At 47.6% G+C, this 26990-nt stretch overlaps 3 protein-coding genes across 6 annotated transcripts in view; all 3 read right to left on the bottom strand.

Moving 5' to 3' along the window:
* On the bottom strand, positions 1-11165 carry LOC123770412 (uncharacterized). Its single transcript, XM_069324474.1, has 6 exons — positions 9858-11165; positions 8293-8604; positions 7786-8042; positions 5425-5581; positions 1921-2006; positions 1-1710 (listed from the first exon to the last, which is right to left on the bottom strand). Exons 1-6 carry the CDS (start codon positions 9931-9933, stop codon positions 1129-1131), a joined length of 1470 nt encoding a protein of 489 aa, XP_069180575.1. The 5' UTR covers positions 9934-11165; the 3' UTR covers positions 1-1128.
* LOC138364792 (uncharacterized) lies at positions 9948-22169 on the bottom strand. The gene is made up of 4 exons (XM_069324766.1): positions 22082-22169; positions 11814-12489; positions 10063-11749; positions 9948-9977 (listed from the first exon to the last, which is right to left on the bottom strand). Exons 1-4 carry the CDS (start codon positions 22167-22169, stop codon positions 9948-9950), a joined length of 2481 nt encoding a protein of 826 aa, XP_069180867.1.
* A 2092-nt stretch (positions 22170-24261) lies between these two features.
* fws (four way stop) overlaps positions 24262-26990 on the bottom strand; it is a 36700-nt gene continuing 33971 nt past the window's right edge. For all 4 annotated transcript variants that reach the window (XM_045762212.2, XM_045762210.2, XM_069324473.1 and 1 more), the window contains exon 18: positions 24262-24578. In XM_045762212.2, coding sequence (XP_045618168.1) covers positions 24369-24578 — 210 coding nt within the window. In that variant the 3' untranslated portion in view covers positions 24262-24368. The remainder of the gene's footprint in view (positions 24579-26990) is intronic.

Here is a 26990-nt window from a genome sequence, read left to right as displayed (position 1 = left end):
TTTTCTCTCCGCATACTTTATTGTGAACAACCACAAACAATCACGTCCCAGATATACGTTACATGACTTCCTATTTACAGTTCTTATAAACAAAAGAGCATCTGCTCAAAACATGCAACACCTAACTTGTGTAGTATTTAATCCCCCCTAATACCTTAATCCTAACAAATAATATTCCTGATTATTCCACTATCTTCCGAATATTTCTGTCCGAGACACTTTTGGCCAACAGAATGAAGGGGAGGATGTAAGTAAGCAATTATCAAAAGAAGGCACCAAGCCGGGAAGGCTATGTAGCACCATCAAATGTGTGGGACAATCAGAGGGCGCTAAATATCACCAAGGATGCCAATACGAGAACAGAAACTCATCAGGCGAACAACATCAAACGTATCCGAGTCCTCAAGAATTCTATCGAGGGACAAGTGACCGCGAGGGACGGTCGGGAAGCAAGACACACGCTCGTCCTGGCAGTCAAGACATTCAACAAGGATATGCACGACTGTAAGAGAGACAATGCAGTTAGGACAATAAGGAACAGACGCTCCATTAAGTGGCCATGAGTTAAGCGCGTATGGCCAATACGCAACCTCGACAGAGCCGTTTCCCACCGCCGGTTACGGTGGTAGGAGGAAGGCCACGGGAGATACACTACTCTTAAGATATTGAAAATTTTGTTATTATTGGACTGCCAAATATAATTCTGAGGGCTATATTTTGCATTTTTTCGAGTCTATCAATACTTACGCCATGATGCATGACTAAAGCTAGTGCATGATAGTCTATCAGAGAGCTTATATATGCCAAGTACATCATTTCTGCTCTTGTAATATTAACACAGTACTTAGAGTTGCACCCCACTACAGTTCTGAGAGCCTTGAGTCTGTCTACATTGTTGATGTAACATTTTGACTTTGCAGTACAAGGGACCGAGACATCTAGCTATATGTTAGAGCATAGTCTATTGGTATGTTAATAATGTTTAACATACCAACCACTTTAACGCGCCCAACCATTTCTGTACCGCCTGGGATTCGAACCTGGAATTGTCGATTGTGAATTGAGAAGGACCCGGACAGTACTACTGGGAGCCTGCACTTCACTCATGCACTCTAGTACACGGCTGAACTACAGTTCCCCGAGGAGGAAGTAACCATCCGCGTCCACAGTGTCGTCGACAGTTTCATATATGTCAGACGACCTGCTCAGGCCTACAGACACACTGCTCGTCGCCTGCACCTTGATGTTGCTGGTCGTGTTGCTGGTCGTGTTGCTGGTCGTGTTGGGCTGTGTCTGGCGGCGGGAGGCGGAGTGGCGCCGCGACGCATCAATGGAGCTCCGGCCGGACAGTCTCGCCGGTGACCAGGAACACGAGGGCTCAACCTGGTGAGAGATCTGACCCAAGATAATATTCTGCTGCTTCAAGATCGTCACCTCGATGGGACTGACATCTTTGGCCTTGACGTACTCGGCTTGGACGTCAATCGGAGCGTCAACGGACGGCTCGACGCTGTCATTCTCCGGCGACACCAGAGTATTGGGAGGACGAGGAGGAGGATGAGGCCAGGTCTTGCCGGTGCTGTAGATGGACGACGCGGCGAGGGGCCCAGTGTGGCCTTCAGGGCCCCCTTCAGGGCCCCCTTCAGGGCCCCCTTCAGGGCCCCCCTCACCCTCGCAGCCGGCGTGGCGACGCCTCCACAACACATAACCCTGCAACAGTCAACACTTAATATGGCCAGTTGATGACCTTATTATATGCTGTCATACGCTAGCTGGCACAGTAGGTAAATATTAGACACCTTCCTCAAGAAGCAAGGTGGGGGGGGGGGGTAACTAGCAGGGTACAGAAGGTGTAACTAGGAGGGTACAGAAGGTGTAACTAGGAGGGTACAGGGGAGGTGTAGAGCAGGAGTGACTTACAGATAGAGCCGTAGAGTGCCTGAGGAGAGAGAGCAGTAGCGCCACACACACCACCACCACCAACACTGCCAGCACCGCCACCAACACTGTCACAACACAAAATAACACATCAGAATCATCATATAACCGCAAACAACAAGGTTGTACACAGCAAATCTAAATGTTAAAAATACTTATTTAGAAGGATTTATTCACTGTTGTCCCCTCGATCATACATAAACTATACAGCCATAAATATACACAGCTTCTCCATGTATACAGTTTACTTTAGTCCTGGTGACTTACAGGATAATGTTGAGGACTAAAGTGTACTTGTAGACTAGTTAGTATAGGCTGTTGTGGCGGCCTTAACAACCCTCCCGTATAACATGGAACGAAAAGGCAATGTAAAGGACCTGGGTGTACTCATGTCGGAAGACCTTACCTTTAAAGAACACAATAAAGTAGCCGTCACAACTGCAAGAAAAATGACAGGTTGGATAACAAGAACTTTTCACACTAGAGATGCTATACCGATGATGATACTTTTCAAAACGCTTGTGCTCTCTAGAGTGGAGTACTGCTGCACAATGACAGCACCTTTCAAAGCTGGAGAAATTGCTGACCTGGAGAGCGTGCAGAGATCCTTTACTGCTAGAATCCACTCAGTAAAACATCTAAACTATTGAAACTGACTAAAGAGCCTAAATCTGTATTTCCTTGAGCGCAGGCGGGAGAGATACATAATAATTTACACGTGGAAAATATTAGATGGGCTGGTCCCAAACCTGCATACAGAAATAACATCATATGAGACCAGAAGACATGGCAGGATGTGCAGAATACCCCCGTTGAAGAGCAGAGGTGCAACAGGTACTCTGAGAGAGAACTCTATCAACATCAGAGGCCCGAGACTGTTCAACACGCTTCCACTACACATAAGGGACATAACTGGCTGACCCCTCACAGTGTTCAAGAGAGAACTATCAACATCAGAGGCCCGAGACTGTTCAACACGCTTCCACTACACATAAGGGACATAACTGGCCGACCCCTCACAGTGTTCAAGAGAGAACTATCAACATCAGAGGCCCGAGACTGTTCAACACGCTTCCACTACACATAAGGGACATAACTGGCTGACCCCTCACAGTGTTCAAGAGAGAACTATCAACATCAGAGGCCCGAGACTGTTCAACACGCTTCCACTACACATAAGTGACATAACTGGCCGACCCCTCACAGTGTTCAAGAGAGAACTATCAACATCAGAGGCCCGAGACTGTTCAACACGCTTTCACTACACATAAGGGACATAACTGACCGACCCCTCACAGTGTTCAAGAGAGAACTATCAACATCAGAGGCCCGAGACTGTTCAACACGCTTCCACTACACATAAGGGACATAACTGGCCGACCCCTCACAGTGTTCAAGAGAGAACTATCAACATCAGAGGCCCGAGACTGTTCAACACGTTTCCACTACACATAAGGGACATAACTGGCCGACCCCTCACAGTGTTCAAGAGAGAACTATCAACATCAGAGGCCCGAGACTGTTCAACACGCTTTCACTACACATAAGGGACATAACTGGCCGACCCCTCACAGTGTTCAAGAGAGAACTATCAACATCAGAGGCCCGAGACTGTTCAACACGCTTCTACTACACATAAGGGACATAACTGGCCGACCCCTCACAGTGTTCAAGAGAGAACTATCAACATCAGAGGCCCGAGACTGTTCAACACGCTTCCACTACACATAAGGGACATAACTGGCCGACCCCTCACAGTGTTCAAGAGAGAACTATCAACATCAGAGGCCCGAGACTGTTCAACACGCTTCCACTACACATAAGGGACATAACTGGCCGACCCCTCACAGTGTTCAAGAGAGAACTATCAACATCAGAGGCTCGAGACTGTTCAACACGCTTCTACTACACATAAGGGACATAACTGGCCGACCCCTCACAGTGTTCAAGAGAGAACTACCAACATCAGAGGTCCGAGACTGTTCAACACGCTTCCACTACACATAAGGGACATAACTGGCCGACCCCTCACAGTGTTCAAGAGAGAACTATCAACATCAGAGGCCCGAGACTGTTCAACACGCTTCCACTACACATAAGGGACATAACTGGCCGACCCCTCACAGTGTTCAAGAGAGAACTGGATAAACACCTCCAAAGGATACCTGATCAACCAGGCTGTTACTCATACGTCAAGCTAGGAGCAGCCGCGTCCAACAGCCAGGTTGACCAGTTCAGCAACCAGGAGACCTGGTCAGAGACCGGGCCGCGGGGACCTTGACCCCCGGAATCGCTGCAAGGAAAGACAAGGTGACCCCCACCTGGTGCCGTCTTGTCATAAATACTTAAGTGACCCCCAGAGGTTGAGAGGTCTGGAGTCCAACATCAAGGAGAGGGTCGTCAGGCAACCTGTCCTCTTACAACGAACGTCGCTTCTCGCTCGTAGGCATTACATAAGGCCAAAATTTGTCGCACTAGAAAATGGAAGCGGCTGGCAAAAGTGAGGTACTGTTCCGTTTTCTGTTTTGGGTCCTCTGGTGGGTTAGGAGAGACCACTATAAAGTGACCATTTTCTTCACGTTGGCAAACTTTAAGAGGACGGACTGCTTCAGTAAGAGGGACTAAGCTAGTGTATCCTGCTGCTGACGACATATTCGTAATAGCAAAAGATCAAGAAGAACTGATTAGTGTACAAAGCCATCCAGAGAGAGAGTGAGTCAGCACTCTGATTTACCCATGAAAATAGTGTAATTTTTTTAAAAAAATTTGAGATATATAGAAGAGTTGTTACATTCTTGTAGAGCCACTAGTACGCGCAGCGTTTCGGGCAGGTCCCTGGAATACGATCCCCGCCGCGAAGAATCGTTGTTACAACCAAGTACACATTTTACTGTTGACTTAAACAGAGGCTACAGTTAAGGATTTGCGCCCAGTAAATCCTCCCCGGCCAGGATACGAACCCATGACATAGCGCTCGCGGAACGCCAGGCGAGTGTCTTACCACTACACCACGGAGACTATAAATAAATAACAGTCTGCCATTCCTGGATGTACTAATAACAAAAACAGGAGCCACTGTAAGCTCCAGCTTGTATACTAAGCCTACCAACATAGGATTATGCCTAAACGGTAGACGTGTGTGCCCCCAAAGATACAAAGCCAGTGTTATCAACTCTTATATTCGTCGAGCGCTTTACAACAGTCAAACGTTGTACATATGTACACCTTCCCACCACGAAGGTTGAAGCCTTATATCTAAGTTCACCCTGAACGCGTTTTCGGCTAAATTCGCCTTCATCAGAGCAGGGATGAATGCTGAGCAATGGTATATGGAGTGAGCCATGTGTGTGGTGGGAGAGAGTGGGGTGGGCCACACACCTGACATGGGGTGGACCATGTATGTGGTGGGAGAGAGTGGGGTGGGCCACACACCTGACATGGGGTGGACCCTGTATGTGGTGGGAGAGAGTGGGGTGGGCCACACACCTGACATGGGGTGGGCCTCGTCCTGGGGTCTCACGGGCAGCTGGTGGGCCACATATACAGTGCTAGTGTTGTTTTTCTTCTTATTTGTGAACTCCAGAATCTTGGACCGGCCAGTCTTCCACACCTGACTCCTTAGCCGCTCCCCGTTCCCCAGGATCTGGGGGAGGCACGCACCGGTTACTGGGGGAGACACAGGTTACTGGGGGAGACACAGGTTACTGGGAGAGACACAGGGTACTGGAGGAGACACAGGTTACTGGGGGGAGACACAGGTTACTGGGAGAGACACAGGGTACTGGAGGAGACACAGGTTACTGGGGGGAGACACAGGTTACTGGGGGGAGACACAGGTTACTGGGGGAGACACAGGTTACTGGGGGAGACACAGGTTACTGGGGGAGACACAGGTTACTGGGGGAGACACAGGTTACTGGGGGAGACACAGGTTACTGGGGGAGACACAGGTTACTGGGGGGAGACACAGGTTACTGGGGGAGACACAGGGTACTGGAGGAGACACAGGTTACTGGGGGGGAGACACAGGTTACTGGGGGAGACACAGGTTACTGGGGGGAGACACAGGTTACTGGGGGAGACACAGGTTACTGGAGGAGAGACACAGGTTACTGGAGGAGAGACACAGGTTACTGGGGGAGACACAGGTTACTGGGGGAGACACAGGTTACTGGGGGAGACACAGGGTACTGGGGGAGACACACGTTACTGGGGAAGACACAGGTTACTGGGGGGAGACACAGGTTACTGGGGGGAGACACAGGTTACTGGGGGGAGACACAGGTTACTGGGGGAGACACAGGGTACTGGGGAGACACAGGTTACTGGGGAGACACAGGTTACTGGGGGAGACACAGGTTACTGGGGGAGACACAGGTTACTGGGGGAGACACAGGTTACTGGGGGAGACACAGGCTACTGGGGGAGACACAGGTTACTGGGGGAGACACAGGTTACTGGGGAAGACACAGGTTACTGGGGAGAGACACAGGGTACTGGAGGAGACACAGGGTACTGGGGGAGACACAGGTTACTGGGGAGAGACACAGGGTACTGGAGGAGACACAGGGTACTGGAGGAGACACAGGGTACTGGGGGAGACACAGGGTACTGGGGGAGACACAGGGTACTGGGGGGAGACACAGGGTACTGGGGGGAGACACAGGGTACTGGGAGGAGACACAGGGTACTGGGGGAGACACAGGTTACTGGGGGAGACACAGGTTACTGGAGGAGACACAGGTTACTGGGGGAGACACAGGTTACTGGGGAGACACAGGTTACTGGGGGAGACACAGGTTACTGGGGGAGACACAGGTTACTGGGGGAGACACAGGTTACTGGGGGAGACACAGGTTACTGGGGGAGACACAGGTTACTGGGGGAGACACAGGTTACTGGGGGAGACACAGGTTACTGGGGGAGACACAGGTTACTGGGGGAGACACAGGTAACTGGGGGAGACACAGGTTACTGGGGGAGACACAGGTTACTGGGGGAGACACAGGTTACTGGGGGAGACACAGGTTACTGGGGGAGACACAGGTTACTGGAGGAGACACAGGTTACTGGAGGAGACACAGGTTACTGGGGGAGACACAGGTTACTGGAGGAGACACAGGTTACTGGGGGAGACACAGGTTACTGGGGGCGACACAGGGTACTGGAGGAGACACAGGTTACTGGAGGAGACACAGGTTACTGGAGGAGACACAGGTTACTGGGGGAGACACAGGGTACTGGAGGAGACACAGGTTACTGGAGGAGACACAGGTTACTGGAGGAGACACAGGTTACTGGGGGAGACACAGGGTACTGGGGGAGACACAGGTTACTGGAGGAAACACAGGTTACTGGGGGAGACACAGGTTACTGGGGGAGACACAGGTTACTGGGGGGGAGACACAGGTTACTGGAGGAGACACAGGTTACTGGGGGGAGACACAGGTTACTGGAGGAGACACAGGTTACTGGAGGAGACACAGGTTACTGGAGGAGACACAGGTTACTGGGGGAGACACAGGTTACTGGGGGAGACACAGGTTACTGGGGGAGACACAGGTTACTGGGGGAGACACAGCTTACTGGGGGAGACACAGCTTACTGGGGGAGACACAGGTTACTGGAGGAGACACAGGTTACTGGGGGAGAGACACAGGTTACTGGGGGAGACACAGGTTACTGGGGGAGACACAGGTTACTGGGGGAGACACAGGTTACTGGGGGAGACACAGGTTACTGGGGGAGAGACACAGGTTACTGGGGGAGACACAGGTTACTGGGGTGTCTCCCAGCAAACCCTGGCTACATAGTGAGACACATGCCCAACATGAAGGAGTATCTTGCCTGATAGTCTGTGTCTGAGAGGATGAAGTGGAGGTTGAGGGGGAGGTGAGCCTTGAGGCCTCTGGAGGCCGGACACTTGCGGCCCTTGTGGAGGTAGGGAGCCTCGCCGGCCTGCAGGCACAGGAAGAGTGTCTCCTGGTCGAACCTCAGCGCCAGGAATTCCACCTCCTCGGAGGACACGATGCTGAACCTCTCGCTCTCTCCCACCTCAAATGTCACCGACTTGTCACTGGGCGTCAGCCTCCAGATGGACTTGCCTCCACAAACAGAGAAATGAAGACATATATACGTCCATATACCCGGTATTTATGTAAGTATATATAAGAAGGTGAATAAGGTTTGCATCAAGAGCAACATGTTGTCAATATAACACTTGTAAAGTACATTGATAAACAGGCAAACATTTGCCGTTACAAATGCCTGCATCTAAGTTTCAAACCAGTTAAACGTGCCATTAATTAAGGCGCCGGCGGCCCCGGGCGTAGTGGTGAGGACATTGAGAGTTACCTTGCGGGCAGTGCGTGAGAGCGAGTACATTGTTCATAACCAGGAATGTTGGTGGCGTGAGCGGGGCGCAGGCTGTGCTGAGAGCAGGGCGACCTGCCACCCTCAGCTCCAAGCGCGGGTACAGGACCAGGGTGGCGGGAGTCCACATCACAGGCAAGGGGTCCAAACTGCTGCCCAGTGTGACGTTCAGGGTACAGTTGGCCTTGGGCCCAGGAGCCACCACCTGCAGCCTCTGGTCCAGCGGCTCCGCTAACAGCATCGTCACCGTCCTCTCAAACACTGTGCGCCGTAAACCACGCTCCACCACACAGCCTGTAACACAACCACCTCCTTACTGCCTGTCCTCAAGCAACATTGGTGATACTGTAATAGATTACAAGATAGATCGCTGTATTCAAAGTAGGTAGTGATCGATGTCAACAATGACAGGTGTGAAGACATCCACAAATTATTAATTAACGAGTGTAGAGCACAAGCAAAACAATTTGTCGGAAATGAGCTCATGAAGAAATAAAGCTGAATGTGTGGCGGATGATGCAATAAGCAGTCGACCATCCGAGCGACTCGTCGACTTCCTTTGGTTACGATAGCAGTGTTGGCATTTATAACCCCATTAAGTCATCCGGAATGTGACCAACTGACTACTGTACCCAAGACTACTAAATAAATATGAAAGTCCACTAAACACTATATATCTAATAGACCCAGCAATGTAACACAGTTATACGTCACAGTGTCTTAAGTATTAACATTGGGGAGCACAAGATACACTGAGAATATGAAGCACACAGCAGGACATTGTGAGGATGCAATTCTTGGATAAAATTCTCCTGAATAAACATTTGATTTTTATTTGGTTTTACTCTTGAATTGAACTTTTTACATAGGTTCGACAAATGTTTAATTCACTAAGGAATGAGTTCCATAGACCGAGTCTTTTATTTGCCTGGAGTGTTTGTACAGATTTAGTCTGACTCTGGGGATACCAAACATATATTAAGAACAACATAAGAATGAGGGTAACTGCAGGAGGCCTATTGGCCCATACGAGGCAGCTCCTCTTTATAACCACCAAATATCACGTGATTGGTTCCACAAATCAACAAACCTGTTACTGATCCTGTATTTACCCAGGTCTTTCCTCTATCTAAACTTATCCAATTTATACCAATTGGTTCGTGTTCTGTCTTGTGTTGATACTTTAAATACCCTTGAGGGAGCCGGTCGGCCGAGCGGACAACACGCTGGACTTGTGATCCTGGGTTCGATCCCAGGCGCCGGCGAGAAACAATAGGCAGAGTTTCTTTCACCCTATGCCCTTGTTACCTAGCAGTAAATAGGTACCTGGGTGTTAGTCAACTGTCACGGGCTGCTTCCTGGGGGGTGGAGGCCTGGTCGAGGACCGGGCCGTGGGGACACTAAAAGTCCCGAAATCATCTCAAGATAACCCTATTAATATCCCCTTTGCCCTCTTGTCCACCCTAATTGACGCTAATGGTCTCTAATTGTCATGTCAACTCTAATTGCCGTGATGATATTACTATAGATAAAACCTTCGACCTTACCATCAGTCCAGTCTTGGGAGTGGACGCTGCAGGCGACGGTTACTGTAGCCAGCACCACCCTAATGACTCCGGCCATTTGGTCCTCTTCCCTTAAGCCTGCGAGTACTGTCTCCTCCAAGACTGTGGAGTGGTCCTCCAAGACTGTGGAGTTGTCCTCCAAGACTGTGAAGTGGTCCTCCAAGACTGTGGAGTGGTCCTCCAAGACTGTGAAGTGGTCCTCCAAGACTGTGAAGTGGTCCTCCAAGACTGTGAAGTGGTCCTCCAAGACTGTGGAGTTGTCCTCCAAGACTGTGAAGTGGTCCTCCAAGACTGTGAAGTGGTCCTCCAAGACTGTGGAGTGGTCCTCCAAGACTGTGAAGTGGTCCTCCAAGACTGTGGAGTGGTCCTCCAAGACTGTGGAGTGGTCCTCCAAGACTGTGGAGTGGTCCTCCAAGACTGTGAAGTGGTCCTCCAAGACTGTGGAGTGGTCCTCCAAGACTGTGGAGTGGTCCTCCAAGACTGTGGAGTGGTCCTCCAAGACTGTGGAGTGGTCCTCCAAGACTGTGAAGTGGTCCTCCAAGACTGTGGAGTGGTCCTCCAAGACTGTGAAGTGGTCCTCCAAGACTGTGAAGTGGTCCTCCAAGACTGTGGAGTGGTCCTCCAAGACTGTGGAGTGGTCCTCCAAGACTGTGAAGTGGTCCTCCAAGACTGTGGAGTGGTCCTCCAAGACTGTGGAGTGGTCCTCCAAGACTGTGAAGTGGTCCTCCAAGACTGTGGAGTGGTCCTCCAAGACTGTGTGGTAAGTGGTCCTCCAAGACTGTGTGGTAAGTGGTCCTCCAAGACTGTGGAGTGGTCCTCCAAGACTGTGGAGTGGTCCTCCAAGACTGTGGAGTGGTCCTCCAAGACTGTGGAGTGGTCCTCCAAGACTGTGGAGTGGTCCTCCAAGACTGTGGAGTGGTCCTCCAAGACTGTGAAGTGGTCCTCCAAGACTGTGGAGTGGTCCTCCAAGACTGTGTGGTAAGTGGTCCTCCAAGACTGTGTGGTAAGTGGTCCTCCAAGACTGTGGAGTGGTCCTCCAAGACTGTGAAGTGGTCCTCCAAGACTGTGAAGTGGTCCTCCAAGACTGTGAAGTGGTCCTCCAAGACTGTGAAGTGGTCCTCCAAGACTGTGGAGTGGTCCTCCAAGACTGTGTGGTAAGTGGTCCTCCAAGACTGTGTGGTAAGTGGTCCTCCAAGACTGTGGAGTGGTCCTCCAAGACTGTGGAGTGGTCCTCCAAGACTGTGAAGTGGTCCTCCAAGACTGTGGAGTGGTCCTCCAAGACTGTGGAGTGGTCCTCCAAGACTGTGAAGTGGTCCTCCAAGACTGTGGAGTGGTCCTCCAAGACTGTGAAGTGGTCCTCCAAGACTGTGAAGTGGTCCTCCAAGACTGTGGAGTGGTCCTCCAAGACTGTGAAGTGGTCCTCCAAGACTGTGAAGTGGTCCTCCAAGACTGTGAAGTGGTCCTCCAAGACTGTGGAGTGGTCCTCCAAGACTGTGAAGTGGTCCTCCAAGACTGTGGAGTGGTCCTCCAAGACTGTGAAGTGGTCCTCCAAGACTGTGAAGTGGTCCTCCAAGACTGTGAAGTGGTCCTCCAAGACTGTGAAGTGGTCCTCCAAGACTGTGGAGTGGTCCTCCAAGACTGTGAAGTGGTCCTCCAAGACTGTGAAGTGGTCCTCCAAGACTGTGGAGTGGTCCTCCAAGACTGTGAAGTGGTCCTCCAAGACTGTGAAGTGGTCCTCCAAGACTGTGGAGTGGTCCTCCAAGACTGTGGAGTGGTCCTCCAAGACTGTGAAGTGGTCCTCCAAGACTGTGAAGTGGTCCTCCAAGACTGTGAAGTGGTCCTCCAAGACTGTGGAGTCAAGTGGTCCTCCAAGACTGTGGAGTGGTCCTCCAAGACTGTGAAGTGGTCCTCCAAGACTGTGAAGTGGTCCTCCAAGACTGTGGAGTCAAGTGGTCCTCCAAGACTGTGGAGTGGTCCTCCAAGACTGTGAAGTGGTCCTCCAAGACTGTGAAGTGGTCCTCCAAGACTGTGGAGTGGTCCTCCAAGACTGTGGAGTGGTCCTCCAAGACTGTGAAGTGGTCCTCCAAGACTGTGGAGTGGTCCTCCAAGACTGTGGAGTGGTCCTCCAAGACTGTGGAGTGGTCCTCCAAGACTGTGGAGTGGTCCTCCAAGACTGTGGAGTGGTCCTCCAAGACTGTGAAGTGGTCCTCCAAGACTGTGAAGTGGTCCTCCAAGACTGTGAAGTGGTCCTCCAAGACTGTGAAGTGGTCCTCCAAGACTGTGAAGTGGTCCTCCAAGACTGTGGAGTGGTCCTCCAAGACTGTGAAGTGGTCCTCCAAGACTGTGAAGTGGTCCTCCAAGACTGTGGAGTGGTCCTCCAAGACTGTGAAGTGGTCCTCCAAGACTGTGAAGTGGTCCTCCAAGACTGTGGAGTGGTCCTCCAAGACTGTGAAGTGGTCCTCCAAGACTGTGGAGTGGTCCTCCAAGACTGTGGAGTGGTCCTCCAAGACTGTGAAGTGGTCCTCCAAGACTGTGAAGTGGTCCTCCAAGACTGTGGAGTGGTCCTCCAAGACTGTGAAGTGGTCCTCCAAGACTGTGAAGTGGTCCTCCAAGACTGTGGAGTCAAGTGGTCCTCCAAGACTGTGAAGTGGTCCTCCAAGACTGTGGAGTCAAGTGGTCCTCCAAGACTGTGGAGTCAAGTGGTCCTCCAAGACTGTGAAGTGGTCCTCCAAGACTGTGGAGTGGTCCTCCAAGACTGTGAAGTGGTCCTCCAAGACTGTGGAGTGGTCCTCCAAGACTGTGAAGTGGTCCTCCAAGTCGGTGTGGTAAGTGGTCCTCGAAGACTGTGTGGTAAGTGGTCCTCCAAGACTGTGTGGTAAGTGGTCCTCCAAGACTGTGGAGTCAAGTGGTCCAAGAGAGCACGACTAAGAGCCCAGTAAGGCGGCGTCGCTGCAGTAAGGACAAGTTACCAGCCTCCTCCACCACGGCCGGCTACGCACTATCTTCCCCCAGGTCCTCACGCCAGCCTCCTCCACCACGGCCGGCTACGCACTATCTTCCCCCAGGTCCTCACGCCAGCCTCCTCCACCACGGCCGGCTACGCACTATCTTCCCCCAGGTCCTCACGCCAGCCTCCTCCACCACGGCCGGCTACGCACTATCTTCCCCCAGGTCCTCACGCCAGCCTCCTCCACCACGGCCGGCTACGCACTATCTTCCCCCAGGTCCTCACGCCAGCCTCCTCCACCACGGCCGGCTACGCACTATCTTCCCCCAGGTCCTCACGCCAGCCTCCTCCACCACGGCCGGCTACGCACTATCTTCCCCCAGGTCCTCACGCCAGCCTCCTCCACCACGGCCGGCTACGCACTATCTTCCCCCAGGTCCTCACGCCAGCCTCCTCCACCACGGCCGGCTACGCACTATCTTCCCCCAGGTCCTCACGCCAGCCTCCTCCACCACAGCCGGCTACGCACTATCTTCCCCCAGGTCCTCACGCCAGAACCACTCGCTGCTTCCTGTCGCCACCGACACAATGTTGTTAAGACAATGTTGTTGTGTAAGGCGATACCGTCGTGCCTGTGTGCACCAACCAGTCTAGCGCAGTCTACCATCCGCCGGACGTCCGCCCGCCACCCTAAACCACATGGATAACTACCCTTAACCTCCGCTATAATAACGCCTCAAACATAAACGTTATATTGACCAGACCACACACTAGAAATTGAAGGGACGACGACGTTTCGGTCCGTCCTGGACCATTCACAATCGACTTGAGAATGGTCCAGGACGGACCGAAACGTCGTCGTCCCTTCAATTTCTAGAGTGTGGTCTGGTCAACATACTTCAGCCACGTTATTGTGACTCATCGCCTGCAAACGTTATATTCAAGAAAAACGTTTCGCTTATAAGCTGTTGTGAGCGAAACGTTACACCTAAACGAGACTGAAGGATGCCTACTATATGACTGCACCTCACCTCATCGTCTTCCAATAGGTTGAAAGGAATGTTAACTGTAAATAGTGAAGAGGTACAAGTTTCGTCATTAGTGCTAACTAGAGTTGTGTTACTCTCATTAAACTAATGAGTTTGGAGCGAGTATATTGTCTACATAATATACTCACTACAGAGGGAACTCTTGACGATTTTGTATTTATTTATATTCATATACAAAAGTTGTTATATTCTTTGAAATTGAAATTGAATTAAGTTTATTGATGTAAAATACACACAAAGGGATGAGGTAGCTCAAGCTATTCTCACCCCGTTCAGTACATCGTGTTAATACATACATAGACACACATCACAAACAATAAACATATTACCAAACATTCTGAGAGGTAAACATATACATTTCCTCCTTCACAAGTAGTATGGTATCAGACGTACACACAAATACTTTTATGACCGAGGTATACTGTATAGACAGTTTGCAAGAGACATGCAGATAATTCAACAAAATATTACAGTCTTGGTGCAAAATTCTTATATCTCTCAAGAATATCATCAACCTTTCCTTTGTGACACATCCAGGCTATTTGTTCAGGAACAGTCCTTATCTCAGTGTTTCTATATACATTAATCAACGGACAATCAAGAACATAATGGGCCAGGGTGTGAGACCTTAACATACCACATAGTTTACACTTCGTGTCATTATCATGAACACCTATCCCATATTCCCAGTAATATTTGTACCCAAGCCTGAGCCGCATGTACACAGAGTCACTCCAAGCATTTCTCCTTTTACCATAAGTGAAATGGGTGTTTTGACTCACATACATGTAGTGTTGAATGGTTTGGCTTCTCTCATACATTATCTCTCTCCTCTCCACTCCTGCCTGTGCCTGAATATTTCTGATTTTGCTTCTTATTTGTCTCATTGTGAATTCACATTCAATGTCAACTTGTGGTTTTGATGTGGCACGTTTGGCCAAGTCATCCGCCACCTCGTTGAGCACTATTCCAACATGAGATGGAATCCACATGAATTTCACACTATGACCTTTCAGCTGTATCTCAGTTATTCTTCTCTTACAATCCTCAACTATAGACATGAAGACTGGGTTTCAACTGTTTAAGGACTAAAGTGCTCCTCGGCTATGGACAAATACAAAAACATTTTTGTCGTCATGACGTACTTCCTCCAAACACGCCAGAATGGCCTGCAGTTCAGCTTGTGTGGATGATATATAATTACTAAGCCGGAGTTCAATTATCCTGTCCACAGTCCCAAACTCCGTATATTCCCTTATTAGGACACCACACCCTGCCCTGCCATCCTCCGCCACCGACCCGTCACAATATACATGTAAACTGTTGCCTCTTGGTAACCGAGATATCATGCTTCCATACAAACACCATAATTGTCCCGGTTCATGATGAATCTTTTTCACCTTGAGGGGTACAATTTCGACGTCTATTTTCTGTACTTTCCAGGATGCAGACCTATTACACTGTCGAGAGGGTTTACAGCAGTCAAGTACATCGTATTCCCTGAGGTCATGAGCTAATCCCCTCGTGTAGCGTGTCTCCCTCAGTTTCCTGGAAGTGTGTACGTCACTCAGGCAGGTCTGAACGCTCTCAAACAGCTTATCCCCTCCTTTTCTCCCCATGAAATTATATTCTTGTTCAGCCACCAGTACACACAGCGTGTCGGGCAAGGTGAGGGGGGGACACAGCGTGTCAGGCAAGGTGAGGGGGGGAAAACACTTAGACTAAACCTTAATAGTAATTGAGCTTAAAGTATAAATTGTGTTGAATGAAAAAAAAATAATAACAGATAAAAAAAGGGGGAAAATGGTAGAAAATAGCCAATATACAAGTTGGTCAACAAACAGCATTTTTTTTTTAGATATTAAGACATGGGTTAACATTATAGGGGTAAGGTAGGTTACAGGGAGTTAATTAAGTAGTACTTTGTTTTTATCTTAAACTGGTTGAGAGAGGTACAGTCTTTAACATGGTTGGGAAGATCATTCCATATTCTGGGTCCCTTGATTAGTAGAGCATTTCTAGTTTGATTAAGTCGTACTCTTGGAATATCAAATAGATATTTGTTTCTGGTGTGGTGCTCATGGGTTCTGTTACAACCTTCTAGGAAGTGTTGAAATCCTTATCTCCTTATTCCTTGGCAGCACGGCCTCGCGGCCTGGGGCTAATTTTCTCCTCCATTTTCATATCAGGCTTTTCCCAGTCTCTATGTAAATTTCTGCACGCCTCATTAATTGCCGTATTAATTCAGCTTGGGTTTACCATTATGTCTTTCGGGCCTCTTGGCCGGGCTTCATTAAATGTTATGTTGTTTAATCACTTTATATTCACTCTTTGTGTCCTGTCATACATAGTGTTATAGAATTTTGTTATACATTTGCCTTACATCTAGACAATAAGGTATTAGGTTTCTGCGGATTTTGATTTACCTTGTAACTAGGCTATAAGCATACTTCTATATTACTACGAGTGTACATTTTGATTTACCTTAATTGTTACTAGGCTATAAGCATACTTCTATATTACTACGAGTGTACATTTTGATTTACCTTGTTACTAGGCTATAAGCATACTTCTATATTACTACGAGTGTACATTTTAAGTTGATTTGGTGAACTTAGAGTTAGCCACGGTTGTTATACATTTGTTAAGTCTTACTTATAGTCGCCTCATTTACATGTTCTGCAGAAATTATTTTACTTGTACTTCTACTACGTAATAAATAAGCCCCCATACTGTTGGTGTCTTTTCCCTGATCAGAAAAGAGCTAGTACATACAATGCCTAAAGCCACTATTACGCAAAGCGTTTCGGGCAGGCTTGTTTAGGTAATAGGCTTGTTTAGGTTATAATAGGTTTGGTTTGGTTATAATAGGCTTCGTTAGATTATAATAGGTTTGGTAAGGATTAGTAAATATATTTTTAAGTACATTTTACACTATAACAGTAGACAACTTAATGGCATTATGCCTAAGAATTTATTGATGAGTCTCGGCACGGCCGGGGTGTCTGTACAGCTCTAAACGTTTTAAAACAGGAAACTGTTGTATCTGACCTTTTTTATCAGGGCGCAGCACGCCCGGGCTGTCAGCCACACTACTCCGCTGGCCACGATAGTCAAGAACACCGTCTCCTCAATGTCGGAGAGTCATCAACGTTCACTCAACGGTGAATTAACTTTTATTACGTTGAGCCAGTCCCAAAACTGCGCCTGTCCCTGAACCCCGATCGGGACGCGTGCTAACCCCGCCAAACACACACTGAAACTATGACGTTGGTACAACGTTCGAACAAGTTTTAACACCTAATCAGTTATAACAACCAATATAGTAAGTTGTAACAACGTTCTAATACGTCATAAACACGTTAAGTCAAGATGTAACAACTTTATTACAAGTTGTAACAGGCGGAAAATAGAGACAGTTTCGGTTTGTGTTTCCAGGGATAGGAGTCCAGGAGGGCCGGAGACACCATCCAAGTGTAGCGAGTACAAACAATATACTCACTACAATCTCTCATTAGCTTAATGGCATAACTAATTACAGAAGCTACAGTTCTTTTCACCAATTACAGGTAACACTCTTTTCATCCTGTTGGAGGGAGTTGAGGTGTACTCTCCAAATATAAGCAAGCGATATGAGAATAGCCAACAGTACAATTTCCACAGTCAAGAATGTAGCACTCGGGGTAGGCAGTTCTAGTCGTCTCCAAGACGCTACAGCTTCCACACAGAACAGGTAACAGACCACGACCACATCCAGCCACAACGCTCTCCCACATAGAGCTCCACGACTCCGGCCACACTCAGCTCTCTGCTCTGTTACAAGCTCTGCCTCAACGTCTACGACACTGCTGTATCCAGGACTACTAAATAAATATAAAAACCCACTAAATACTGTGTATCTACTCTACTCAACAACGCAACATAATCGTACGTTACACAAACATCCGGCTCTAAAAGAAGCCGGACCTGGGACAGAGTGGCCATCCGAAAAGAAGGGGCAAAAGACCCAGGGATTCAGACGGTAAAAGTCTAGAATGAGCCTCGGATCTGCACAGTCCCGTTTCAGAGCTGGAAACAGGCGGGAAATCCACCTGAGGGATGGAGTCATTTCGACCACGCCCAAGTGCACCCACTCCAAGATGACCTGACAGCATAGAAGAGGCCTGCCCCACGATCCCCGAACTCCCCGGAGGAGGAGCCACCCAACGCCACTGCAGGCCGGAGGAAATGCCCACAAATTGTGGGACCAGACATGAGCAAACAGAGCGAGCCCCACCCCATCAACAGGACCAACCGCAAAAAGGCCGATGCCTCTTACATGAACCCCGATCAGACGCCGTCAGGTCCGAAGGAAGCGCCCGCTCCGAAGCTGGCACCGCTGGACTATCCCGACCGGAGGAACCCCGAACCTTGGCACGACCCCTCCAAGAACGACCTCCACGTCCCACCCCTAAAACCAATAAGTCCGGCATGGGGATGACAGCTAGTAGAAGCTGCTTGCAGATACTGCATAACCATAATCCGCAAACAGCAACGAACAAAAAGGTGACGAAAATCTAAGCGCCCGGACCCACGCGGATTCCATAGAATGAGCGAGCAAAGTTTACCGGCACGCGAGGCGGGAAGCGAAGAACATACACCGCCTTCTTCAGAATCAGTGCATACAGCTTCAATAAGGCAGCCGACGCCCTAGCCGCCGAGGCAAGCACACCGGACACAGGCCCAGTACCCAGCGCCTTCACATCCTCCTCAAGCCAGTTCGAAGACAGTTCGAACAGGGAAAAGAAACACAAAACCGAAGCCAAGTGCCCCCGGGTACACAAATCCTCATGCAGGGATGCCATACAGATGGGAATCTGCACATGGAGCTGCACCTGACTAATATCCTTAGGAAGAATGGGGGCAAACAAGCATGCATTGACGTGCTCCAACTTGCCCCCCCCCCCAAGTAAACCTGAACCCCAGGTAAACGGGTAGACGTTTCCCGCCACTCAAGGGTGCGGGTCATATATACTGAATGCCACGCCCCCAACCAAAAGAAATGACAGTCTGCTAGCCAGGATGACTCCGGTACCTCGTATTGCACCCAATAAGGAAAAGTAGAACCGAGCTCAAATGATAAAGGGTCCATTATAGAGGCAAAACCCAGGTCACATAGGAGGTAGCCACAATGGCCTCCTGAACCTCTGGAAGGAGTGGATCGAAGAACCCAAGGGAACCCGGGGAGGAGCCGAACCCATATCAAATTCATACAGAGAAGGGGGCGGGGGGGGGGGTAAGAAAACATCTCCCCTCCTGCAACAACAAGGCCCCATGCTGAGGGTACCAACGCCCAAGCAGGGTCAAACAGGGCCCAAGCACCCGAAGTCCACCCCCTCCCAGCCCAAGGATCCTCCATGCCAGGACCCGGGACAGAGCCGTCCTCCAAACCCTCCGCCCCTAAAGAAAAGGCAGTCAACCGGAAAAACTGGGTAAAGGCGGGTCTGCTGGTCAGACACTGAAGCCCCGACTGGAGGAACAGGCTCAAATGCCTCCGTCACCGAACTCTAAGGGGCAGCCCTCGAGACCACCCAAGTCTCACCACTGTCTAGACCTCTGCCCCAACTCCAAAACCTCCAGACATTTGAAAGCAGACAGCAGGGATGGGGGGGGGGAAGATGCAGGACAAACCACTTTTGGAGCATCTGGAAAGGCAAACAACCTAGCGCATTGCAGCAACCGAAACTGTGCATGCAACGCCGATTGTGCCTGCTCCCGATTATCAGTATCAGTGGACTGAGTGAATTGGAGAACCAAATAGGCATACCACTCCGGGTCGAAGATGTCACCGACCCAACAGGCAGCATGACGAAGGCAAAATCAGTCACCGTCACCCTGGGAGGGGGCGGGGGGGGGGGGGGGGAGCTGCGCAGACAGAGGCACGGCAGCAGTTGTGACGTCATGCTTGTTTGCTTGTTTGCTTGTTTTCAGATTCTGGAGTTCTGCTTGATAGTTCCATTTTCGGTAGCAATTTTCACCAGGTGGGGTTTGTTTTGGGACGCCTACCTTTCTGGGTGCCTAACCCGGTAGATGGCAGACGTAGAATGCTCCCAACCACACGGGGGTTTCTACAGACCAGTGCTCTTCGTGCCTCTCTGAGGGGGCCAGATTCTAGCTCGTGGTCCCTGGTAGGCTAGAACTCTAATCAAATTGACTGATGCCACAGTCTCATACATACACATCAGCCTGGTGTAGCAACAGAGAGTCGGAGGGGCTCTCCACACAAATGTCATCTTTTAACATTTCCTGCTAATAGAACTGCTCACTTTAAGCAAATGTGTTCTATAGAGGGACACCTCATTTGACCACATGGGGGTGACGACGTTACAAGTTGATCTTTCCTGCAGAGAACACGTCACAACAACAAACAACCCAACCCACACCTAAGATATGAAATTCAAAGCGAGTACATTTCTGGCCATCCTGGACTTGCACAAAGACAAGCTGTAGACGCCACTTCCATTCACAACTTTAAGGAAAGGTTCGACAACGATATTGATAGATTAGTGAAGCTTTAATGCAATGGGTACAACAAGGCTAGTAGGCGGGGCATAAAGAGTTAGACCTCAATTCCCCATTGTCACTAATAGATACAACTTGCATAAATAGATATAACCCATACAACTTAATGAAGGTCCAGGATGGACAGAAACATTACCAGTTACGTAATTTCTTATGTGTTGGTTGGGTTATTTGAACCTTAACTGTAAATAAAAGAAAATAATTTTTGAAAATAAATGTTTTAATTTTTACTTACATTAAAACTCTGGTTATATAATCAGTCTAATAAATTAGTAACAACTACATTATACAGTATATTTATAGTTTCTGGGAAAAAATGTATATTGAAGGTTTACTGTAAAAAAATAAGTGAAATTTATCAAAAGCCAAATGTAACAATTTTGGATGGGCAAGATAAGGTATGGTATGAACGTAATCGCCTAGTTGTGCTTGCTGGGGGTTGAGCTTCGGCTCTTTGGTCAGCCTCAGTCATCAATCAACTGGTGTACAGGTTCCTGAATCTATTGGGCTCTATCATATTTACATTTGAAACTGTGTATGGAGTCAGCCTCCACAACATTACTACCTAATACATTGTTTGCTGACTAACCTGACATTGAACAAATTCTTTCTAATGTGACTGTGGTTCATTTGGGTATTAAGTTTCTACCTGTGTCCCCTTCTTCATGTTCCACCCATGTTAACCAATCTATCTACCCTGTCAATACCACAGAATTTTGTATGTGGTAATCATGTCTCCCCTAACTCTTGTCTTGCAGCGAGGTGAGGTGCAATCCATGCACCTTTACCTCATAACTCATGGTTCTGGAACCAGTCTAGTGGCATACCTTTGAACCTTCTCCCAACTTTCTTATTGATGACAAGATATGGACTATGCTGGAGCCACATAATAAATAAATACAGTTTTGATATTCCAAGAGTACGACTTAATCAAACTAGAAATGCTCTACAAATCAAGGGACCCAGAATGTGGAATGACCTTCCCAACCATATTAAAGACTGTACCTCTCTCAACCAGTTTAAGGTAAAAACGAAGCACTACCTAATAAATTCCCTGTAACCTACCTTACCCCTCTGTTGTCAACCCGTGTCTGTTTTTTTAAAAACAACGCTGTTTATCGACCTAATTGTTATTTGTGCTACTTTTTCAGCCATGTTCCCCCTTTTTTGTCTATTTTTATTTGTTCTCAACACATTTTATCTTTATACTCAATTAGTATTAAGTTTTAGTCATTAATGTTTTTCCTGCCCGAAACGCTTTGCGTAATAGCTTTAGGCATTGTATGTACTAGCTCTATCTATAAATCCATCAAATTTTGGAAAATCTCTTGTATGTACCTTACCTGAATAAACATTTTATTTTATTTTTATTTTTTTTTACATACTCCAGGACTGGTCTAACTTATGTGGTATACAGGAACCTAAATGATTCCTTACACAAATTTTTAAAGACAGTTCTAATGTTAGCCCCTCCTCGCATATGCCGCTGATGATACCCTTTTTACATGGGCTTCAGGAAACAGGTTCAGTGTCGTTTCAACTCCTAGGTCCCTTTTCTCTATCCATTTTATGAAAGACTTCATTTCCTATTTGGTACCTTGTGTCCAGCCTCCTACTCCCTCCACCAAGCTTCATTACTTAACATTTACTTGAGTTCAACTCTAGAAGCCACTTGAACCATTCCTTCAATTTGTCCAGGTCTTCCTGTAGTCTTAGTTCTGCTCCTAATATTCGCATCATCGGCACACACTGAGAGCAATGAGTCTATTCCCTTTTGGAGAGTATTTATATACCGTATATCAAAAACAGGATAGGACTATGAACCTCATGCAGGCGATGAGTCACAATAACGTGGTTGAAGTATGTTGACCAGACCACACACTAGAAATTGAAGGGACGACGACGTTTCGGTCCGTCCTGGACCATTCTCCAGGACGATTCTTCTGAATCGACTTGAGAATGGTCCAGGACGGACCGAAACGTCGTCGTCCCTTCAATTTCTAGTGTGTGGTCTGGTCAACACTATGGACCTCACACTGTGGGACTCTTATTAGTGACATCTTTTCACTCTGGGACCTCATTCTCACAGTGACTTGCTGCTTTCTGTTACTCAGGTACTCCCTTATCCACTAGAGTACTTTCCCTGTTATTCCTGCCTGCATCTCAAACTTATGCACTCGTCTCTTATGAGATACTGTGTCAAAGGCTTTCTGATATCCAAAAATATGCAGTCTGCTCACCCTTCTCTGCCTAACTTTTGTCACCTGGTTACAGAATGGTATTAAGGTTCTGAGGCAAGATTGGCCACCCTGGAATCTATGCTGGTGATATGTTCAATCAAGAGTATTTGAAAGTTTGGAATATTTTGTAAGTTCAGAATGAGTCTAAAACCATAATCCAGATTTTTTAGATCGAGCTGTACATATGCACAATCAGCCCGTTCTCCTAAGGTTTCCCAACATGAAGAAAATTGTTAATTGAAAGTCTCCTCTCCTAACCTACCAGAGGACCCAAAACAGAAAACGAGACAGTATGTCACTTTCTCGAGCCGCTTCCATTTTCTAGTAGGACAATTCTTCAACCCATCCTCCTGTTTAGATAGTACCTATTGTGATGATCCTCAATGGTCAGAATTCGTACGTTCTTAACTTTTAGATAGTAGTATACTGACTAGTAAGGAATTCTTACAAGTAAAATATAGTTTTCCAGTTTGTCCAACTCCACAGTTCAGATTTCTACATTCTAATTTTGTTGTACGTCGGTATGTATACTGCGGTCCTCATCATTACTACAGGTACTACAAAAGCAGGAGGATGGCTGCAATTTTTGGCCCTTATGTAACGCATATGATTGAAAAGCGACATTCTTTGTAAGAGGACAAGCTGCACAATTACCAAAATAATTATACAAACGCTTGCCTGACACACACATCACATTCAATAAAATAGTAATAAATCAAAGAGAAAAACTACAATATTTTATTGGTAAATTTGTAGCCAATGTGTCTTAAATAGAAATGCATTCAACCTTCTGTCTTTTATTTGATTAAGTCATGCATACTAATCAAGCACTTATTCTGTCCAATACTTAATGTTCATCTTTAATTTAAAGTCACCATCAATGACAGACTGCATAGATTATTTGTATGTGTAATTAGTGTGGAATGCTTTTGATTAAAGTGTAGACTCTTAGTCGAGAATTCAAGATAAAAGCAGTCTCCGTGGTGTAGTGGTAAGACACTCGCCTGGCGTTCCGCGAGCGCTATGTCATGGGTTCGTATCCTGGCCGGGGAGGATTTACTGGGCGCAAATCCTTAACTGTAGCCTCTGTTTAACGCAACAGTAAAATGTGTACTTGGTTGTAACAACGATTCTTCGCGGCGGGGATCGTATTCCAGGGACCTGCCCGAAACGCTACGCGTACTAGTGGCTCTACAAGAATGTAATAACTCTTCTATATATCTCAAGATAGAATTCAAGATTTAGACAAGGATCCAAAGTTCAAAACTTATTCATACACACAAAAAACAAGAATCACATAAACATCCCAAATTAAAATGATAGTTGGGCACCGTTAGGCTTAACTGCGTCCCAAGTAGTACAGTCGGGTTTGTTCTCAACACACAATCAAGGATTCCAGGTTGGAATCCCGGGCGGGACAGAAATGTTTCAGCACATTTCGTTGCACTTAATGGTTCTGTTCCCCTAGCAGTGAGTAGGTACTCATGAGTTAGTCAGCTTGTAGGGTTGCACCCAGGGCGGGGTCAGTAATTCCACCTTGGGGAGGTGGGGGGGGGAGGGGGAACCTCGATATAAGCCTAACCTGTATGAATACACTCTGACATCCTGTCCCCCCGACACAATGAATTATTATAACAATGCTGAGGGGTAATAATTTAGAAATTTCACACAACACAAATATAAATTTTTCGTAAAGCTATGACGTGGCTGCCAGACCGTGAGCAGCCATTCCTTTTTCTAGGAGTTTGAGCATGGAAGGATACACAGAGGCAAATTGTGTGAGGTGGCGTGATCTGACATTGGCAACGTAAGCTTCCAGAGCCCCTCGGACCAGCTGCAAACGTTCTCGCTCATTCTGATGCTCATCCAACCAGTCGCTGTAGCGGCTCACAGACCAACCAGCAGTCTGAAAATTTAATTTTCAGACAGTTTTTAAATAAATTCAATGTGCACACCACTAATAAAACAAGTAATAAATGCATTCACAAGAAAGTAATGAAGGTGTACGATGGGATCAAATCCGCTTCTTGGACAGCCCAGAAACACACACTACGCATGGTAGTGCATGCCTGTGAGTCCAGAGTTGCAGATTCCATCCTGTCTTACAACTTAAATAATTTCTCATAGACATGTCACGTTCTTATGATTTCATTGTAATTTCCTAAGTGTAGTTGCAGGACGAGAGGTATGCTCGTGATGGAAAGCCAATGCATTCATGTTGGCCATTTTTTCCTTGTATATTTCACCATTTGAAATTAAGAATTATATCGGAGTGAGAGAAGTCAAGGTAGAGGAGGTACGGGTAAGGGACGATATCTTACCAAGGACAAGGTGATTGGATGAAAAAAGAGTAAATGTGGCCTGGTAGTATAAAAGCTAGCAGATAAGTAAACTCTCAGGTAAACTCAGGTAAGTAGGAGAGGCATTGGCATTAGCCCGTCACACACACACACACTACAAGAACCTTAGCAGATATATGGACAAATGCAACCATAGTTTCAATTTACAAAAAATGGTACCAGAGAAGACCCTTTATATTATTGGCCTGTATCAGCTGGCAAGTGTGGTAGTCAAAACACTTGAAGACGTATCAGCTGGCAAGTGTGGTAGTCAAAACACTTGAAAACGTAATTAAAACCAAATTGGCAAAATACCTGGAAAGAAATGTCAATAACAGACAGACAGTATGGTTTTCAAATAGGAAGATCCTGTGTACAATATTTTTGACATAAATGAGTCCCCCCACATAAGAGATTGTGCTGGAAGCTGAAACATGATGGAGGAGTGACAGGTCTTATATACTGTGGGTTGGTTGGTGTTGTCGTCGTTGATCCTTCTCTATGGACAACCCAACCCACAACTCGGCAGAGTGCTTATACTAGGAGATCACCCTTGGCGCTTCTGGCTCTTGGAGAGGGGCTCAACGTCACACGTTCAGGGGATGCGGCTCCAACACTTAGCCTCGTTGTCACGTGCACACACCCACTCGAGCCGCTGTGACTCCCCACTCTCTCCTTATGAGATATGATCTCCTCAATCCCCCTATGACTTACTAGTATTACCTCCTACCCTGTCCACAGCAGTGGTTCATGGTTCTTTCTCTCTCTCTCTCTCCTTCTTTACTACCTCCTGGGAAGCCTCACTAGGACGAGGGCAAACACCAGCAAATTGTGACACATTTACTGAACAAAGCACATACACGGTACATACACACATATAATAATAATGAATCCTATACTCTATAATATCACAATCAGGTTGCACTCCAACACCATCAGAACTCTATTATCAGCTTATCAAGTGGTATCCTATCTCCTGGTTCACCACCTGATACTATTAACCTCCTCAAGTTGGTCAAGCCTACACACACTGTTGCACTATCAGCAAGATAATGTATATATAGAAAATCAGCATTTGAATGCAATAACATATACCAGTATAAATGTTCATTGATACACAACAATGATTAATCGATCAATATCAGTCCTAGAACGCATACATCTGTAGGTAATCAAGCCTACGACTGTAACTCTAAGCTTCAGACTAAATCACTCCTTGACATAAGAATACAAACAGTCACTCACCTCTCACTGCATCTTGCACGCTAATGACAACCAAACACTATCAACTCCCTATAAGTAATCCACCAGAACTTCCCCTTCCACCTCTGGAAGTTCACTACCCTATTTCTTTAGGTTCTTCCGGGCTTCACTACCAGGATCCTCTGCAGCTCCTCCAGGCTGCTATCATGAAGTTTCCTTGTGCAACTACGGTGCTTCACCCTTCTGTTATGTTCTTCCACAGCTCTCTTGGCTGCTACACCACCTCTACAGAAGCACGTGACACTCCTCTTCTCTGCTGCTTCTCCTCACAGCTCGAGGTCCTCTGCTCCACTACCTTGGAGTCTCATCAGCTACATCATCTGCTGGCTTCGAAGTTCTCATCAACTTCTTCCCCAAAGACAAACCTGCAACCCATCGACACTCCAATAAAATGTTCCCCTTTAACACATAAACAAAAATAACCGCACAATATGCTTGCCTCAAACCTCTATCTGTCCTCTACATACAGTGAGAGTGGACTCCCCCGTTTTGGGCGGGTCCATACTCCACCTCGCCTGGCGGCGGTCCTCACTCGCTGGGAGGGTCTTCCTCCATCCGGAGCCAGGCTCCGTCAGTCGTCCGCCAGCGCTCAGAGGGGGCGGACGTCGCTCCGTGTTCCTCCCTCTCCACTCTCTTATTTCAGGCTTTCTGCCTTATTAAAACATGTCTAACTTATAAATAAACATTGCTACTGTCGCTGGGCACACGACCAACTA

The sequence above is a fragment of the Procambarus clarkii genome, chromosome 14 (assembly GCF_040958095.1).
Source record: "Procambarus clarkii isolate CNS0578487 chromosome 14, FALCON_Pclarkii_2.0, whole genome shotgun sequence".
NCBI classification, from domain to species: domain Eukaryota; kingdom Metazoa; phylum Arthropoda; class Malacostraca; order Decapoda; family Cambaridae; genus Procambarus; species Procambarus clarkii.
Note: the sequence above shows the minus strand (reverse complement) of the source record. Positions and strands in the feature narration are given on the sequence as shown.